This window comes from Rhinopithecus roxellana, chromosome 1 (genome assembly GCF_007565055.1).
Source record: "Rhinopithecus roxellana isolate Shanxi Qingling chromosome 1, ASM756505v1, whole genome shotgun sequence".
NCBI lineage: Eukaryota > Metazoa > Chordata > Mammalia > Primates > Cercopithecidae > Rhinopithecus > Rhinopithecus roxellana.
This window is the reverse complement of record NC_044549.1, coordinates 131,966,837-131,987,504: the sequence shown is the minus strand read 5'-3', so window position 1 is coordinate 131,987,504 and position 20,668 is coordinate 131,966,837. Positions and strand designations below refer to the sequence as shown.

General features: G+C 45.9%; 1 protein-coding gene across 1 annotated transcript in view; it reads right to left on the bottom strand.

Moving 5' to 3' along the window:
- Positions 1 to 949: 949 nt before the first annotated feature.
- The window catches only part of MCF2L2 (MCF.2 cell line derived transforming sequence-like 2), a 251,181-nt gene continuing 231,462 nt past the window's right edge, over positions 950 to 20,668 (bottom strand). The window contains exons 26-30 of the mRNA XM_010366223.2: positions 14,292 to 14,325; positions 12,070 to 12,167; positions 2,298 to 2,386; positions 1,805 to 1,920; positions 950 to 1,731 (exon numbers count right to left, since the gene is read on the bottom strand). Coding sequence (XP_010364525.1) covers positions 1,608 to 1,731; positions 1,805 to 1,920; positions 2,298 to 2,386; positions 12,070 to 12,167; positions 14,292 to 14,325 — 461 coding nt within the window. The 3' untranslated portion in view covers positions 950 to 1,607. The remainder of the gene's footprint in view (positions 1,732 to 1,804; positions 1,921 to 2,297; positions 2,387 to 12,069; positions 12,168 to 14,291; positions 14,326 to 20,668) is intronic.

Sequence of the window (20,668 nt, the reverse complement as noted above, 5' to 3'; positions counted from 1 at the left end):
GCGAGACTCTGTCTCAAAATAAATAAATAAATAAACAAATAAATAAATAAATAAATAAATAAATAAAATTAAAATAAAAAATTAGCCGGGCATGATGGCACACCCCTGTAACCCCAGCTACTTGGGAGGCTGAGGTAGGAGAACTGCTTGAACCCTGCAGGCGGAGGTTGCAGTGAGCCAAGATTGCGCCACTGTACTCCAGCCTGGGTGACAAGAGTAAAACTTCATCTGAAAAAAAAAAAGAAAAAAAGAATCTGAAAATTAAATAAAAATAAAGAACAGAAAAAAATTTGAATGGCAGATACAAAACTGAAAAGAAATAACTGAGAATAAACAACTCTGAAAATAGCTCAAAAACTATCTCAAAAACTCTTTAAAAATTCAGAAAATATAATTTTCAGATATGAAGTCATGCTGAAAATGAAATAACTAAAAACCAAATAACTTGAAAAAAACATAAAAATAAACAACTTAAATATAAAATAACTGAAAATAAATACCTGTGAACATAAGCAACTCTAAAACTAGATAACTAGGGGAAAACCCTTAATTAAAACATTTCAATCTGAAAATAAATAACTCTACAGTAGTTCATAAACTTCCAGTGAGTTTTTAATCGTCAAATTAGTTACTGTAAAAATAAATAACTCAAAAACTCCAATAAGTTAAAGTGAAATAACTATGAAGGTAAATAACTCAGATAATAATTGTAGAGATAATGAAAAATAAATTCCAAGCAAATTAATTTGAACATCTATAACTCCTAAAACAAAATGACTACATATAAATAACTGAAAATGAACAACTCAAAAACTAAATAACTTTGAAAATAAAGTAACTATAAACCAGTAACTGAAACTATAAAATTAAATAACTAGAAAGCTACAACTAAATGAAAATCAACCAATAAAACTAAAAATAAAATACAACTGAAAATAACAAAACTCATTTAAAAACTAATAAATCGATATATAAAATATCTCAGAAAGTAACTTGGAACGAACTGTCTCTGCAACGAAGCAGTCTTGGCACTAACACGAACACCCCATGAACGCTCGCAGGGATTCTAGGAGGGGGACCGGGAGCTCCCAGTCTGCGGCCCCCGCCGGGTTTGAGCAACTCCCGCTCCTCCAAGGCTCGGGCTAAGCGGTTCTCAACCGATTCCCACCCGCTCTGGAGAAATGTGGGCGTGTCTGCAGGCATTTTTGATTGTCACAATTTGGGGGTGGGGTGGAGGATGGGGTGGCGCATTCCTGGACCCTAGTGTGTAGAGGCCAGTGATGCTGCTAAACTTCCTACCGTAGGAGCACAGAGAAACCCACACAACAAAGAATTGCCTGGCTCCGAATGTCAAAGTGTGCGGTTGAGAAGGCGTGGGCTGTGGGCTCTGCAAGCGCCTTAGAGCAGCTCCGAGGTCCCCCGTGCGGAGCCAGGCGCTCACCCAGGGCACCCCTCGGGCTCCCGGAAGGCGGCCCTGCGTCCCGTTTCTGCCACCGCCGAGGCCCCGGCTGCTTTCTGCGTAGCTGGGCAGGGCCCGGGCCCCCAAACCGCCTCTCCTGGGAATGCGGGCGCTCTGGAGCCGAGGAGCGGGGACGTCGGCAGGGAGGTCAGCTCTCCAGGGCGGAGGTCCTCGGGCGCCGTGCCCGCGCCTGGAAACCAGCCGTTGCCCCCGCAGGAGCCAGCCGGCCCGTGGACGCCCCAGCGCGCTCCTCCTCGGTGCTGCGGGTCGCCCTGCAATTCCGAGAAGAAAGTCAGAGACGCCGTGGCCCAAAAAGACGCTTAGTCTTTCCTCGTTCACACTCACGTTTCCTCCTCATCGCGTTCTTCTTTTTCTGCCTGGGTGCTTTCTCCCCTCTCCAGGAAAGCAGATTTGGAAGAACAGGTTTCGTGACTGTCGTCCGACTGGAAAAGGCCTGCGAACTGGAAGGGAGGGGACGGGTGCACCCTCAGAGCTATTGCTGGAGGCTATGGCCAGGCCGGGCAAGGTGGTGACTCCCGCTGGCAGGCTGCGGCCCACCCCAACCCTCCCACCTGGGCCACGGGGCCCCCAGCAGGAGCCCCAGTTATGACCGGACACCAGCGCACCGTCAAGGAGACAGCCACGTGGGGACGTGCCAGGCTAGGAGGGTCAGAGCCACCTTGAGGGTCTAGTGACCTCGGCTCCCTGGCTTAACCAGGTCCTTATGGGTGAGAATCCTGAGGAGGGGGAGAGGGATGGAGGCGAGGGACAGGAGGCAGGAGGAGCTGATGAACAGGAAGGAGGAAGAAGATGAAAGAAACAAGAGGGAGGTAATTACACTCAGAGCGCTGCTCTCCTTTTGCATGTCTTCTGCACCTTCACAGTCTTCAAAGGTGTCCATGGAGCTAAACTCCCCGCTGGAGCAGCCTTCGGGAGAGAAAGGGAAGGATGGGGCCTCTGTGGGGTGGGAAGACAGCCCCTCTGCCTATGGCAGGGTGTAGCAGGCAGTGCCTGTTGCAGGCACGGTCCTCCGCATCTCTAACTCCTGATCTCCCAGGGCCTGCACTGCGCTGGACTGAGGGGGTCTGTGATCTCCAGGCTGCGTTTCCAGCTCTGAAATGCCATACTTCACAGAGAAGACCGTCCACATGCTGTTCATGGCCCTACCTCCCTGTTCCTCCAGAAAACAGTCATTGTTTTTTTGTGTTTGCCAGTCTTCTAATCATGCCTCCTTCCCTTTCTCCTCCCCTGTCTCTTTCTCACCCTCCTCTCCTTGCCTCCTTTTCTCTCCCCTAATTAAACGTCCATTTCCCATCTCCCTGGCAGCCTCTGCCAAGTGTCACTGCTCCCCATAAGGGAAGATCAGAGGAACAAGCAAGTGCATCCATCCTGCCTCTCTCCCCAGTGAACTGATAAACACATCAGTCTAGTCCGTGGTGCACCTGTTACATCCCCGGGAGGTGTTGGACACTGTGGGGAACAGCAGCCACTGCCAAATACTGAGCAACTGCCCTGTGCCTGGTGGTATGTTAGGAGTTTGTCAAAGTTTAAGCCTCACAACCCTGTAAGGGTCTCAGCCTCCTTTACAGTTGGGGAAACAGACAGCAGTGGTCACTTGGCCAAATCCTCTTGGCCTGTGGCAGGGCAGCTGGCTTCTCCAGCACTCCTGCTCTTTACTCCACTCTGAGTGAGATGGAATCTCTGCCCCACACGGCTCACAGGCGAGGGTAGGGATCCCAGCATCTGCAGAAAGGTCCCAGCACAGGGCAGCCCCAGACTGAGGCTCAGCTGAGTAATCCCTGCAGCGGAAATTGTGCAGGAGAGTGTCTGCTCAGGCGAGAATTCAGGGAGGTTTGGGCAGGGCTTCAGGGGCAGGCAGGACTGGAGAGGGAGAGCATTCTGGGCAGAGGCATGGCCGGAGGGCGGTAGGCGGCAGTGGAGGGAGCTGCAGTTATCTGGGTGAGCAGGCAATGAACAAGTGGCGTCTCCTGGGCTGCTGTCCCAGGTCCCCTACAAGCCATGTTCTGGGCCCCAGCCCCTAGAGCAGATCAGTGGGGGCTGTGTGAGTAACACGGGGGGCAGCTGGACAGTGCCTCCCAGGAGGCCCCTCTGAAATCCCCCCTGATGCTGGCAGGCTCTGAGGAGCTGGACACCCTCCTCTCAGGTTGAAGCAAGTCCTGGTTAAGTTTCTAGTTCCCGGAGGTGGGAGGGGCGAGAGGTGGAGGGCAGAGGAGAAACTGCCTCAGGGATGTGCTCCCCACCTTCATCCTCCAGATGGGACTTGGGAGTATCTGAGGAAACCCCAAGACTCCTCTTTAGAGAAGTCCTCCAGCCCTGGGGTCTCCTTATGCCAGAAGCAAGCAGTGAGAATGGAAGAGTGATCGTCTTGCTGAGAGCTCTGTGAGGGAGGGATAGAGGGAAAAAGGGAGCCATGCCCTTGACCATCCCCTGATGAATAGCAAGGGCTGTGCCTCCAGGGTCCACAGCCTCTGTGCCCCGGATGATGCCAGGGCTGCCAGGGACCACAGAGCCACCCACTGGGAGGCTGGAGGTTGGCCTGGCTCAGGGGCCTTCGTCAGCCATAGACACCCACAGCCTGGGGTGGGCAGGGCTGGGAGGCGACACAAGAACTGAAAAACCTGACAGGCTCCAGCCCCTCTGGAGGGTAAGTGGCACCTCCAGGTAAAACGATTAGCTGGTTCCAGCCCCTCCTCAGGGTAAGTGGCACCTGGGGTAAAATGACTGCCTGGAGCTGGCAGCTGCTTTCCCTGCTCTCACAGGTCCTGCAGGGAAGCTTGGGAAGGGAAGGGGGCACAGCGCTGGGCACAGAGGGGCTCTCAGACCCTGGACTGAACTGTTTCAGGGGTCATCTAGCCCATTCCCTGCCTCCAGGCAAGGATTTGCCTGAGCCTGGAAAGAGGAAGGATCCTCCCAGTGCCGTCAAGCCTCAGATTCCACCTCCCTGTGGGGGGACTGTCAGCGCAGGCCCTGACAATGCGGAGAAAGACAGAGGACCCACATGAGCCGGTGACAGCAGGAATGCCGGGTGCCACAAGTGAGGCTGGGGATGCCTGGAGCACCATGGGGGATCTGGTTTAGTCTAGAGCCAGGTTTTCCATACTCCTTAGAGTGCAACCTCAGGGAGACGCAAATTTTACCCCCCTAACACAGCATACACGCAGAAATACATTTATACAATTCAAACACAAGCAGATGAAACAATGTTTACCCTTACAGTGTGTGAAGTCCTCATCTGCCCCACTACATCCTATCATGCTCTCTTCTATCCTAGGAGACAAAGCAGGAGGGGGGCCACGGAGGTGGGGGAGTCTCATCCAGGCCCTTGGGCGACATCTCTCCTGAGCAAACTGAAGCTGCTCTGGGTGTGCCCTCGCCTTGTCTCCCCCTAGGCCCCAGGTTCCTGGCAGCAGAGACGGTAACCTATTGACCAGGTATCTCCCAGGGCTCCTGGAAGAAACCCAGAATTCTCAGAACCAGAAAACCTTAGAGAGCATCCTGCAGGCAAAGCCCCTGGTTCTCTGGGGCGGAAAGTGCGGCACACGGGGGCGCCCCGCCGGGAATGGTAATTGACCACCAGGCTGTGAGCCCTGTGGGGACTGACACAAGACCCTGTGGGAGCTGAATCAGGGCCAGGACCTGGGTGTCCTGACTCCTAGAGACCATGTTCCCTTCCTCACCCAGGCCTTCCAGCCCCAGCCCTGGGCTTTTATTTATTTATTTTGGAGACAGGGTCTGGCTTGTCACCGAGGCTGCAGTGCAGTGGTGTGATCATGGTTCACTGAAACCTTGACTTCCTGGGTTGAACTGATCCTCCCACATCAGCCTCCTGAGTAGCTGGGACCACAGGTACATGCCACCACACCCAGCTAATTTTTGTATTTTTTGGTAGAGATGGGGTTTCACCACGTTGGCCAGGCTGGTCTTGAACTCCTGAGCTCAACTGATCCACCCGCCTCGGCCTCCCACAGTGCTGGGATTACAGGTGTGAGCCATCGCACCCAGCCCCTGGGCTGACTTTTGCTGTCGTACATCATCTGCATATTTAATCCCCTGCTGGATTCACTGGTCATGGGCTCTGAGGTCCTAAGAGTCTTAGGCACTAAGGAGCTGGCAGCACTGAAGAGACCCCAAAATCTCAGACTCAGGGTCTGGCCAGTCACAGGCGCGTGATGGAACAACTGAGAGGCCCATTGCCCCACGGCAGGAGAAGGTGCTCTGGAGTCAGTCAGACCTGAGGGCAGTCAGACCTGATTCTCACTCTGTCACTCACTAGCGGTGTGATCTTGGATACATCACTTAACCTCTTGAGCATCAGCTTCCTTATCTCTAAACTGGAGATAATAACATCGATTTTGCAGTCTTGACATGAGGATTAGCAAAACTTCTGATAAAGAAAAATGCCTGGTACACCACAGGAATTCAACAAATACCTGTTTGATTACTGTGCATAGCAATTACAATAATACTAAAGAGAGGGTCTCAAAACAGCTCTGGGCACTCCAGGTGTGCTATTATTATTTACATTTGGGGGAGGTTTGTCCGCCATTGTCTCGTCCTCATAAATACTCAGGGAAGGAAACATATTATAAGGATAATAAATGGTTGTTTTTTTGTTTGTTTGTTTGTTTTTTTTGAGACGGAGTCTCACTCTGCCACCCAGGCTGGAGTGCAGTGGCCGGATCTCAGCTCACTGCAAGCTCCGCCTCCCGGGTTTACGCCCCTCTCCTGCCTCAGCCTCCCGAGTAGCTGGGACTACAGGCGCCCGCCTCGTCACCCAGCTAGTTTTTTTTGTATTTTTAAGTAGAGACAGGGTTTCACCGTAGTAGACAGGATGGTCTCGATCTCCTGACCTCGTGATCCGCCCGTCTCGGCCTCCCAAAGTGCTGGGATTACAGGCTTGAGCCACCGCGCCCGGCCAATAAATGGTTTTAAAAAGAAACAGAGCAAACACAGACCCACACGCACACCCACACCCCCACACACACACCCCTCAGAAAAAACCATGCCAAACACACAGGCCCTTGACAAATATTCAATTTGATTATAGCAAAACGGTTTTTTTTTTTTTTTTTTTTTTTTTGGTTTTGGTTTTTTTTTTTTTTTTTTTTTTTTTGAGACATGGGTCTCACTCTGTCACCCAGGCTGGAGTGCAGTGGCGTGATCTTGGCTCACTGCAACCTCCACCTCCTGGGTTCAAACGATTCTCCTGTCTCAGCCTCCTGAGTAACTGGGACTACAGGCACATGCCACTACACCCGGCTAATTTTTGTATTTTTAGTAGAGACAGGGTTTTACCATATTGGTCAGGTTGGTCTCGAACTCTTAACCTCAGGTGATCCACCCGCCTCGGCCTCCCAAAGTGCTGAGATTACAGGCATGAGCCACCATGCCCAGTTGATTACAGCAAAATTTTAAGTGATAGTTGCAGTCTTGGAAAATGAATGGAACGACTTTTGTCCCAGCCAAGATCTAGTGGTGTGTTGGGGCAGATACACCCTGAGTCTCTGGGGCACTCTCAGTCTATGTATCAGATAAGCATAAGGAGCACTGGTGGAGAAGGACAAGAAGAATGGGAAAGATGGGCGATGAGAATTCCTGCAGATAAGGACCGGTGAGTGTTCTCTTTTGAAACCCTTAGTCGACAATCTTTCTAGTGCACATCACATAAGCTGAATGGCTTTTTTATTTTGCTTAAACAAACGGAATGAAATTTATTAACAATGAACCTAGTAGTGAGCTGAAATTATTCTCACCAGCATACATATTTTTGATAAATTATAGACTTTGAAGACAAAATCATGGTGTTTCCCTTATCGTCCACTGGATGGCACAAAGAGACCATTGTAGATTCTGCTGGTTCAGCGGTAGCACTCACCCGATAGACATTAAATGGGCAAATTCTAGTTTTATTGTCTTTCAAACTAGATTTTTCTCTATGCACTTTTTTTTTTTTTTACTTTTTTTTTTTTTTTTGAGATGGAGTCTCGCTCTGTCACCAGGCTGGGAGTGCAGTGGCACGGTCTCGGCTCACTGCAACCTCTGCCTCCCGGGTTCAAGTGATTCTCCTGCCTCAGCCTCCCGAGTAGCTGGGACTACAGTAGTGGGCCACCACGCCCAGTTAATATTTTGGTTATTTTAGTAAAGACAGGGTTTCACCATGTTGGCCAGCATGGTCTCGATCTCCTGACCTCTTGATCCGTCCACCTTGGCCTCCCAAAGTGCTGGGATTACAGGCATGAGCCACCGTGCTTGGCCAATTATGCACAACTTTTAAAGGACCATCTCTATCACATGAACTAAAGGATATCATTTTCACTTTGGGGTGGGAGGTGGTGAGCTGCTTAGAAGCAATGCCTAAACCCCCTGGGCTTCCCTTCCTTTCACTTGGAAGAACCAGGGGGTAACTAACTGCTAACAATTCCATACTATCAGAGTCAGAGATCTAGGTGCTAGCCTAAGGGCTGCATCTCGTTTAATCCTCACGGCAAGACTATACAATATTATATCCATTTTGTAAAATAAATGATAAAAAGAACTTAAGCACAGAGAGGCTATAGAATCCATCCAAAGAGATGGAGCGGGACTTGAGGCTGGGTCTTTGAGACCTGAGTTTGAGCCCTTCATCATTATGTTGTGCATGCTGCTAACCAATTTCCCTCTCTGTGTTCTAGAACTTAATACATGGGGGTCACATTCTGTCTAATCCATCCCGGTAGCTCTCCAGAGCTCACATCAGGAGAGAGTTCCAAAATGTTTCCAGGGGTACTAGGCTCGGTTACAATCTTTTGCTTGGTGGCCCAGAGTATAAATGTGGATATCTTAGGCTGGCCTATAGCTGAAGTGTCTATTTCATTTGCAAGCCTACCTTTGACCAACAGGAAGTGAATCATTCTTGAGAGCATCTAATTAATTGCTTTCAGATTCCACATGTTGGCATTCTCATGCCTGAGCATCAGACATGTCCCTCTCTGCCTCTGTTAAATGTTGGACATTTAACAGTGGTAGTGGTAGCAGCTAGCGCAGTCTTGAAGACATGGAGCCCTCGCTGCTGGGGACGAGCACAGGTTCAATTCTACTACCAAGGCTTCTCCATTTCCGAGCCCGTGGTGCAGGCACTGGGATGCCTACGAGGAAGTGGACTAACTGGACTTCTGCTATGCACCTTCTTTAATGGGCATTAAAGCACAGTTCAAAGACTCTCACATTTTGAGTTCACCCCCACAGGCCTGTGTGCCCCTTCTCCAGTCAGGTCATGTTGTCATTTGATCCTAGTGGTTGTTCTGGAAGGGTTCAGGAAGAGAGGTGGGGACAGATCTTGAGAAGGGCAAACATTGCCTTGTATGCCTCCTCTGAGGCTTCTGCATAGTCTTAGGGGATAGGGAACAGTCTTAGGTGAATCTCAGCTTCTCCCCTTCCCCTAGCCAGGCCCTAGCCCTACTGGCATGAGGAATCCTATCTCTTTGTCCTCATGCCAGGAGACCAACAGGCAAAGACAGCAGTTACCACACTGGAAGGAGAAATGGGTCCTGGTCATCAGGAGGACGTACTCCTTAAGGGACAGTACCCAAGGGAGACAGTTCCACTAGGGAACACAGCAAGAATCCTACTTAACTAAATCTATGGCTGCCACCTGCTGCTACAGTTGGTCCTTGGCTGTACTTTGTAGTACAAGGCGGAGTAGGCCACTGCTGCCAGCCCGGGAGGTCAAGGGCATTTACCCAGATGTCCTCATTCCCAGTTTTTCGGTCCCTTATCTTCCCTCTCAGGATCTGACTTTGCCTGCTCATCTACTGGCCCTAGGAGTCCAAAATGTCCAGATGGCACACTTGCCTAGGCTGAGCATTTTTCCTTCTCTCAAATTCTGCCACTTTTACCAGCCCAGTCTGCCTCTGCTGTAGGAGATGAGAGGCTAAATGTTGGCAGGGAGGCCCCCTGATTCTGATCCTGTGTTTTAAATTGGTAATTAGTCTGACCCTGTTACTTTCTCTCTTCAGTGCATCAATGGGAGGCTCTTAGCAACAGCCTCCCAACTCTACCTTCCTGATAGATAATATTTTCCTCAAAGCTCTCAAATGTTAGAGACATTGCACCAGCTGGCATATCCCCATCCACCTGTATCTGATCCCAGGTCACCACAGATGAAGGTCTGAGCAATTGAACTGATACAGCAGGCCAAGGCCCCAGGACTCTCAACACTCCACTTAACACCAATAATGAGGTCCTCGTGGCCATTTGGCCTGCGGTGAGCCAACACCAGAATCCCATCCATTCTGGGACCCCTCCTGGGACTAACGGTCTTCAGTCAGGTTCCCCAGAAGCAGACTATGCAAGTGTGTTATTGACAAAGGGCTTTCAGATGAAACCTGGAAGACAGTGAGGCCGAAGCTAGGGCAGGGAAGAAGCCAGGCACAGACGTGGGCTTAGCAGAAGTCTAGCATCAGCCTGATCCTCTGGGCAGTGCTGGAGCATGGATGGCACCACAGGTTACCATCTTGAGACAGAAGGACTGGCTTCTGTACCCTGAATCAGTAAGCACTGGTGGGCCATAAGCCACCCTTAGGGGAGGACATAACCTCACAGGCATTTCCTGGATGGACAACCCTGGCCAGCGGAGGGCAACTGTCTGGAGGGCACGGCTGTGAGCCATTGTCAGCTAACCTCATAGCAGCAGAGACATGGATGGGGCCAACAGCCTATAAAGAGAGTCTGGGCAGGCTGTCAGTACTCTCTACTATAATACTGTATATGTGGTTTATTTTAAAAACTCTTTTAGAAGACTTTATTTATTTTATTTTTTGAGAAGGAGTTTCACCCTTGTTGCCCAGGCTGGAGTGCAATGGTGCGATCTTGACTCACCACAACCTCTGCCTCCTGGGTTCAAGTGATTCTCCTGCCACAGCCTCCCGAGTTGATGGGATTAAGGCATGTGCCACCATGCCCAGCTAATTTTGTATATTTTTAGTTTCATCATGTTGGCCAGGCTGGTCTTCAACTCCTGACCTTAGGTGATCTGCCCAGCTCGGCCTCCCAAAGTGCTGGGATTACAGGCGTGAGCCACCACACCCAACTGACTTTATTTTTTTAGAGCAGTTTTAGGTTCACAGAAAAACTGAGAGGAAGGTACAAAGATTTCCCATATATCCCCTGTGCTCACACATGCATGGCCTCCCTGACTATCACCATCCCCCATCAGAGAGGCACATTTGTTACAATGGATGAGCCTATACCCTGAATATATCATATTCACCCAAAGTCCATAGCTCACATCATGGTTCACTCTGGGGTGTTGTACATTCCTTGGGTTTGGACATATTTATAATGACATGTACAGTAGTCCCCCTTTATCCTCAGGGGCTACTTCCAAGATCCCCAATGGATGCCTGAAACCCCAGAGAGTGCCGAACTTGACTGCCATCAGTGGGAGCATGTTTCTATTTGCCTTCCACCCCCACCGGTTTAACACCTTTTTCATCTTAGTACTGCTGCCGTAAACTTTGGCAGTTTGAGATGCGACAGCAAAACGAGTGCAAGTTTCTTTCTCCTTCTTCACAATGTCGTGGATAGATGATTCCTTCTTACCATAGATCTTAGCAACCTTGGCATGTGATTTTTTTCTTTCTTGTTAAATCAAGAATTTTCACCTTTTCACTTACAGGAAGCATCTGACGGCTTTGGCATATCTGAATTTCCAGCATCACGACTGTGCTTTGGGGCCATTGTTTATTTTATTTATTTATTTCCTTTTTTTTTTCAGACAGAGTCTCGCTCTGTCGGCCAGGCTGGAGTGCAGTGGCACCATCTCGGCTCACTACAACCTCCACCTCCCAGGTTCAAGCAATTCTCTGCCTCAACCTCCTGAGTAGCTAGAATTACAGGCACATACCACCACGCCCAGCTAATTTTTGTATTTTTAGTAGAAACGAGGTTTCACCATCTTGGCTAGGCTGGTCTTGAACTCCTGACCTCAGGTAATCCACCCACTTTGGCCTCCCAAAGTGCTGGGATTGCAGGCATGAGCCACTGCGCCCAGCCTGGGGCCATTGTGAAGTAAAGTAAGAGTGACTTGAACACAAGCACTATGATCCTCACAGTCAATTTAATCACCAAGACGGTTATAAGTGACCAAGACTGGCGGGGTGGGGAGCACAGACAGTAGGGACACCCTGGGCAAGGGGATAATTCGTGTCCCAAGCAAGACACAGCAGAAGGCACCAGATTTCATTGCACTACTCAGAATGGCGTATCATTTAAAACTCACCGATTGTTTATTTCTGTAATTTTCCATTTGATATTTGGAAAGCAGTTGACTAACAGTAACTAAAACCTGGAAAGTGAAACTGTGGATAAGGGGGTGTGTCTGCCTTCTCAATGTGAGGCATTAGCCTTCATGTTAATTCTGGCCCCATTTGTTCTACACAAATGAATAGCAGGAAATCGATTTTAAACCACATGGTTGTAAAATGCTTTCTTTTTTCTCCCTCATTTAACTAAAGAAGGGTTGGACCCTAGGTGATGTCTTCCTTAGCATCTAAGCAGCTGGTATCACCCCACTGCTTCTGTGCTCCACTCTCCTACGGGACCCTCCCTACCTTTAATCCCTCCTGTGCTGGAGGCTGGGTCTTCCTTGCTAGTGGTAGCTCTTTCCATGTTTTCAATCCATGGTCCGCATCCCGCTCCATTGCCTTTGCTTTTAGAGAAATAAACATGAACATTGAGTCACTGGAAGGAATAACACATGCATCCCTCCCCCACCAGTTGGAGTAGCACTGGCTCACCTAGTATATCTCTGGTCTAGGTCTCGAGGACCTGCTGCTCCTCCCTTACCTGTAGTTGAAGGCCTGTCTCAGCTTGGTAGGTGATATGCAGTAAGGAAATGTCCAAAGGACACGTCTTGTTGGATTACACAGTAAACATCTAATTGGCTGCAAATCTTTTTTCTTTCTTTTATTTATTTATTTATTTTTTTTGAGACAGAGTCTCACTCTGTTGCCCAGGCTAGAGTACAGTGGTGCGATCTCGGCTCACCGCAAGCTCTGCCTCCTGGGTTGACGCCTTCTCTTGCCTCAGCCTTCCAAGTAGCTGGGACTACATGCATGTGCCACTACATCCAGCTAATTTTTGTATTTTTAGTAGACACGGGGTTTCACCATGTTGGCCAGGATGGTCTCGATCTCTTGACCTTGTGATCCGCCCATCTTGGTCTCCCAAAGTGCTGGGATTACATGGCTACAAATCTTAAAGAGGGGAGAGGTGAGGAGGAAGAATCACCTTTGTCTTCTCAAAAATGTTTTCACTGGCTCACTACAGCTCCCTTCTTCCTCTTTATTGACCTGAAATGCCAACTATGATAGCAACTCTTTTGGGTTAGATGAATCCAGTGAATAAACACCTACTAAGCATTGGAGGTCCAAGAGGAATAAGATATGCCTGAGCTAAATCTCATCACCCCCGGCCTTGCTTGCAGAGTGGTTTGCTGGTCTTGTCTGATTATTCAATGAGTGCTTTCATTTGTTTATTCAGTAAATATTTACTGAGCACCTACAAAAGTGCCTGGCACTGGTAGATGAGGCCTGAGGGAAGCTAAAACTAATAAGACAACCTCCATGCCCTAAAGGAATTCATGATCTAGTAGGGAGAAAATGTAAACACATAATAAAATTACAGCATATTAAATGCTGCAATAGAGTACTCTGTAAGAGTGTGGGGGCAGAGAGGAGGGGTAGAAACAGCTGCTTTCTAGAGCCCTCACCTTTTCCACTTCTCTCATCTTTTTAGGTTAGGATCTGGGTGGGTTCCACAAGGATTGGGCCAAATGAACTGAGAAAAACTAAGAAGACTCCTGTATCAGAACTGGATCACAGTAGACAGGTGTTTTCAACAAACATATTGAGTATCTCTGAGTGCTTTGGGCAGGAAGAGGAATTACAGACGAAGAGGTTTGTAAGCCGTAGTAACAGATGGGGCAAGGAGCACCAGTGAGGACTTAACCGTGAAAGAAGTCTGAGCACACCTTCCTCCCAGACAAGGGGGAATAAAGAAAGGAAGATGATCAGGAGAGTTCTGAGTGGAGAGGGGGAAGCCGGGGGAGGTAACATCAGAGGGTGCGTTGGCCCACTCAGCAAAGTAGGAGGCAGGGCAGCCTTGTGAAAATAGGAATGGAATAGAACGCTCAAGAAAACAGCCAAAAGCAAGGACAATTAGGGGAGGTTTCGAACTGGCAGATCTACCTCAACTGGCAATACAGCAAGCATGCACCAGAAAAGATATCCTAGCTAGCAGTGGGGTTGGGAACTGATTTAATATCCTAGGCTAGCAGTGGGGTTGGGAACTGATTTATTATTTAATGTTTTATATTTATTTATGTATATATGTACTTATTTATTTATTTTTGAGATAGGCTCTTGCTCTGTCACCCAGGCTAGAGTGCAGTGATGTGATCTAGGCTCACTGCAGCTTTGACCTCCTGGGCTCAAGTGATCCTCCCACCTCAGCCTCCCGAGTAACTGGGACTAAAATTGCACCACCACCCTAGGCTAATTTTTGTATTTTTTTGTTAGAGACAGGGTTTCATCATGTTGCCCAGGCTGGTCTCAAACCCCTGGGCTCAAGCAATCCATCTGTCTTAGCCTCCCAAAGTGCTGGGATTACAGGCATGAGACACTGCACCCGGCCAGTATTTTTTAAAAATTGGAAATCCCTTGTAATAAGCCAAGTGTTGGGGGAAGAAAAGCAATAAAAGCAATGACATGGACTCAATATGAAACATCCAAAGCATCTGACATGTCTTTAAAATAAAAAAATCAGTACTCACCTTGTGCTCATTTCAAACTGTGGATTTCCTCGGTCTAAAATTTAAAAAAACAAAAAACAGCACTCTCAACTTTAAGCTAATTTGAATTCATTTTACATATTGATTTTTAAATACACGTATATGCATACAGAGAATACTATAAAAATATATAAAGGTATGTAGGTCTTGATCTTATTTTCCCAGGAATTCAGAAAACGTTGCTGCAGTCCCTGGGCTCACGTGGTCCTGGCATCCTCCCCCACGTCTCTAGCCCATCCTGCTGAGTTTCCTGCATGCATTGATTCTGGGTCCATCCAAGTTTCTACAGTTAGCTCCATTTATACTGAATTAAAGAATAAACAGTGTGCCCATCAAATGCTGATTTTTTTCCATGTGAGCCCAAATTATGTGACTTGATGAGGGAAAAAATCATGAGTCCCTGGGAGAGCGATAAGAATCACATTCTTTACTAAAGTGTTGTCCCAGGTATGTGCATAACACCAGATCTCAACCTCCAGAGGCCCCCCACTGCCTCCCACGGCATAAAAGCCGAATTTCTTGGCCTGATATTTGAGGCCATCTCAGTCTTTTTCCTTCCACCCTATCCCTGACTCTCCCAGGCTAGGCTCCAGATCATCACTGAATGTGCTCACTTCAAGGCAGCTCTGTAATTTTCAAGGTTTCTGGGCCTACCTTTTACTACCGATGTGATTGGCACGTATGCCTAGTTGCTAGGATGGGACCATGGCCTTGATTTCTGCCAGGACTGGGGCTTTGCCTTGTATCCCACCCACAGCACTGCCTGCCCCTGCACTCTTCTGGGTGGGGCCTGACCTTTCCCCGCAGTCTCCCTACACCTCCCAATCATGGGTAGTCATGCCACAGCTGAGGAGCTTGTCCCAAACCTCAGTGCCTGCCTCCCTCCTCAGCTTCTTATGCTGCTGTATCTCACCCATCAGTGACACGCTTCTCTTCCCTGCCCAAGCCCTAGCTGACTCCATAACACCTGGGTACAATGTCCTCTTCTGCCTGGTTATCTCTGAGAGGCCCTCTCTCTAAATCCCTCATTGGCTCCCAGTGTCCTTCCTCTCACCCATGGCCCTGAGGTCACTCTACGCTTTGGCCAGTGTATAGGGTTATTATGCTTAACAATCCACAAAGGTTGAAAGGTGTTGTAGGATGGTGTAAAAATGAATCTAGAAGATAATGTTTATATGTCAGAGCTTTGTAAAGTGCTCAGCAGGCATAAGGTACTGACAGTCCTGATATTCCTGATCTTGGAACCTGGGATACCATCTTCTCAACACTGCTTGGATACCCTCAAGGGTATCCAGAGAGCCTGAGTCTGCATTCTGCTCCTGGTTCAGCCCAGGGCCCTGGTTCCCACTCACTCACCAGCCACTGTGGGCCCTCTCTGAATTCTTAGAGCCCTTGCCATTTGCATCACTCACAGAGACATTTCATCAGACCCTACTTGGTGTACCAGGCTCAGGAGACTCCGTTCTGCTGTGGATAAGTTATGTAAAATTGACCCTCTGCTTGCACATCTGTAAAAGGAAGGGGCTGGTATACCTCTGGGCCTTTCAGTTCAGTAGTGTTTTTCTTTTTATCTAAACCACATGCTGGGGCCTGGTTTTGCTTCTTATCTAGATTTTTGAATTCCTGTCACAACCTAGAGAGCACAGTGCAGGTCTTAAGGAGGGCTTGAGAAATCTCTTTCTGAATTGTCAACTGAAAAAATGTCATATCTTCATAACAAACTTGTCTTTTTCTGCAGGGCCAGGAAGGCAGCAGGGGAGTCAGTTAGAATTTAAATTTTAGATTAAGCTTAATATTGTTAAGAAGTCAATTCTCACCAAATTGGTCTAGAGGTTTTACATAATCCTAATCAAAATCTCAATTAGTTTTTTTTGAGAAGTTGACAAGCAGATTCTAAAATATATATAGAAGTATAAAGGACAGAGAATAATCAAAACAACTTGAAAAAGGAAGAACAAAATTAGAGGACTCTAACTACCTCATTTTAAGACTTATTAGAAAGCAGCAGTAACCAAGATAGTGAGGGACTGATGTCAAGGACTTATCAGAAAGCAGCAGTAACCAAGATAGTGAGGGACTGATGTCAAGGTAGACAAATAGATCAATGGAAATGAATCAGGCATCCAGAAATAGATGCACTTACATAAATAGTCAGTTGAAGAAAGAATAGTGTTTTTAACAACTGGCAATGGAAAAACTAGAACATCAATATGCAAAGGACTGAACTTTGATCCATACCTCACACCACATACAAATCAAAAACAGAAACAAACAAACAAACAAACCAACCAACCAACACCCAAAATGGATCAGTGACCTAAATGTAAAACTATAAAACTTCTGGAAGAAAACATAGGGAGGAAATCTTTATGGCGTTTGGATAATGATTTCTTAGGCATGACACCAAAAGCATGATCCATACAATTTTAAAATTAAATATTGTAAGAATTAAAGTCTTTTGCTCTTCAAAAGTTACTCTTAGGAGAAAAAGATGCCACACACTAAAAGAAAATATTTACAAAGCATTAAAAGGACATGTATCTAGGATATACATAAAAACTCTCAAAACTCAATAATAAGAAAACAATGAGCAAAAGATTTGAACAGACACTTCACCAAACAAGATATAAAGATGGCAAAGCAGCACATAAAGAGATGCTCAACCATTAGTTACTAGGGAAAAGCAAATTAAAACCTTAATGACATATCACTATGCCCCTATTAGAAATCTGAAAATTTAAAAGACTGACAATACCAAGAATTGGTGAGGACATGGCACAAGTGGAACTCTCATACATTACTATGGGAATGGAAGATGGTATAGTCACTTTGGAAAGTAATTAGAAATTTCCTAAAAATTAAACATACACCTACCATATAGCCAAACCATTATACTCTTAGGTATTTACCTAAGAGAAATAAAAACGCATGTCCACAGGAAGACTTGTACTTGCATGTTCATAGCAGCATTATTCAAAATGGCCCCAAAGCAGACACAAATCGGATGCTCATTAACAAGTAAATAGATAAAGAAAATGGGGTCTAGCCAAACAATGAAATACTACTCAGCAACAACCAAAATATGTACTATTGTTTACAAAATGCAACATAGACGAATCTCAGAATAAATATACTAAGGAGAGAAGCCAGACCAAAAAAAAGTACATACTGTATTATCTCTTATGAAATTCTAGAAAATGCAAACTAACCTCTAGTGGCAGAAAGGAGATTGGTCATCACCTGGGGTGGGTGAGGGAGGGGCAGGAGGAAGGGAATGCAAAGAAGTGTGAACAAACCTTTGGGGGTGATAGGCATGTTCATTATCCTGACTGTGGTGATGCCTTATAGATATATACAGATGTCAAAACTTATCAAATTGTACACTTTAAATATGTGTGGTTTATCGTGTCATTATACCTCAGTAAAGGAGTTTTAAAAATTATAGTAAAAGGTCTCTACCTAGAAACCTTAATAAGCTAAAATGTATGTCCCCAGGACTAACCCTAGCTATTCTATAGTTCTGGGGTGGAACCAGAAATCTGCATTTGTGGCAAGCCCTTCAAATAATTTGAATGCAGGTGGTCCTTAAACCACCGTTTGAGAAACACTAACCTAGTGAGTAAGGATTTCTAAACAAGCCTGTGACTAGAATGTTGTTTCTGCAGGAAACAAGTAATTTTTTCTACTAGCGTTACCATATCATTCCGTGTTAAGCCTCTAGGACACTCCTATTCAATTACCATAACATATATTTAATATAATATTAATAGTTGTAAAACAAAAGCAAATCATAGTTTTTCCCATCTTATTTTTATACAAAGTAAAATCAATGATACAATCTTGTTACTGGTTCCTGGCAGTTACCTACAGTTTAAATCAAGAACTTATGTTGCTTGGTTTTTGTGACAGAAAACTGATGTGGTGGCTTCCCAGTTACACTGCTTGGTTTATCTTTTCCCTTATCTTATGATGCACACCCCTTGCACATTCCTGAGCAGCTGATGATCACAGAAGACCTAGAAGAACTGTGAGCTAGTTGCATTCCTGCTATCTCTAAAGACAAAGGTTATCTTTTCATTTTTACGTGATTTTTCTTACCCAAAATGCAAACCACTGCCAGTATAAATGATGGAAGATAGACTTTCCACATGAGACTGACATTTCTTCACCCTAGTAACATTACCTGAGGGGAACATCAGAACCCAATTGATAAAGCTTGTTGTGGATTTTCCCACCAAATATCCCTGCTATTATGATAATTGGTTCAAAAACAAAACAAACAAACAAACAAAAAAGTGAAAGGATAAAGCCTACTTAAAGATGATTTTTACTTGTTGAAAAGAGTACAGCATGTGACATCAGTCAAAATGGTGGAGGAAAAAACCCTCCCCAAATTCTCTTCTTTGTGAAAGCATGGAAAAAACTGGCCAAAAATGGTCAGAAAATTTATTTTCAGAACACTGGAAAATTTTTTTCCTTTTTAAAATTTTTTTATTATACTTTAAGTTCTAGCATACATGTGCACAATGTGCAGGTTTGTTACATATGAATACATGTGCCATGTTGGTGTGCTGCACCCATTAACTCATCATTTACATTAGGTATATCTCCTAATGCAATCCCTTCCCACTCCCCCTACCCCATGACAGGCCCCAGTGTGTGATGTTCCCCTTCCCGTGTCCAGTTGTTCTCATTGTTCAATTCCCACCTACAAGTGAGAACATGAGGTGTTTGGTTTTCTGTTCTTGCGATAGTTTGTTCAGAATGATGGTTTCCAACTTCAACTATGTCCCTACAAAGGACATGAACTCATCCTTTTTTATGGCTGCATAGTATTCCATGGTGTATATGTGCCACATTTTCTTAATCCAGTCTATCATTGATAGGCACATGGGTTGGTTCCAAGTCTTTGCTATTGTGAATAGTGCCACAATAAACATATACGTGCATGTGTCTTTATAGCAGCATGATTTATAATCCTTTGAGCATATACCCAGTAATGGGATGGCTGGGTCAAATGGCATTTCTAGTTCTAGATCCTGGAGGAATGGCCACACTGTCTTCCACAATGGTTGAACTAGTTTACACTCCCACCACCAATGTAAGAGTGTTCCTATTTCTCCACATCCTCTCCAGCACCTGTTGTTTCCTGACTTTAATGATTGCCATTCTAACTGGTGTGAGATGGTATCTCCTTGTGGTTTTGATTTGCATTTCTCTGATGGCGAGTGATGATGAGCATTTTTTCATGTGTCTGTTGGCTGCATAAATGTCTTCTTTTGAGAAGTGTTTGTTCATATCCTTCGCCTACTTTTTGATGGGGTTGTTTGATTTTTTCTTGTAAATTTATTTAAGTTCTTTGTAGATTCTGGATATTAGCTCTTTGTTAGATGGGTAGATTGTAAAAATTTTCTCCCATTCTGTAGGTTGCCTGTTCACTCCGATAGTAGTTTCTTTTGCTGTGCAGAAGCTCTTTAGTTTAATTAGATCCCATTTGTCAATTTTGGCTTTTGTTGCCATTGCTTTTGGTGTTTTAGTCATGAAGTCCTTGCCCATGCCTCTGTCCTGAATGATATTGTCTAGGTTTTCTTCTAGGGTTTCTGTGGTTTCAGGTCTAACACTTAAGTCATTAATCCATCTTGACTTAATTTTTGTATAAGGTGTAAGGAAGGGATCCAGTTTCAGCTTTCTACATATGGCTAGCCAGTTTTTCCAGCACCATTTATTAAATAGGGAATCCTTTCCCCATTTCTTGTTTTTGTCAGGTTTGTCAAAGATCAGATGGTTGTAGATGTGTGGTATTATTTCTGAGAGCTCTGTTCTGTTCCATTGGCCTATATCTCTGTTTTGGTACCAGTACCATGCTGTTTTGGTTACTGTAGCCTTGTAGTATAGTTTGAAGTCAGGTAGCATGATGCCTCCAGCTTTGTTCTTTGGCTTAGGATTGTCTTGGCAATGCGGGCTCTTTTTTGGTTCTATATGAACTTTAAAGTAGTTCTTTCCAATTCTGTGAAGAAAGTCTTTGGTAGCTTGATGGGGATGGCATTGAATCTATAAATTACCTTGGGCAGTATGGCCATTTTCATGATACTGATTCTTCCTATCCATGAGCATGGTATGTTCTTCCATTTGTTTGTGTCCTCTTTTATTTCATTGAGCAGTGGTTTGTAGTTCTCCTTGAAAAGGTCCTTCACATCCCTTGTAAGTTGGATTCCTAGTTATTTTATTCCCTTTGAAGCAATTGTGAATGGGAATTCACTCATGATTTGGCTCTCTGTTTGTCTGTTACTGTTGTATAGGAATGCTTGTGATTTTTGCACATTGATTTTGTATCCTGAGACTTTGCTGAAGTTGTTTAT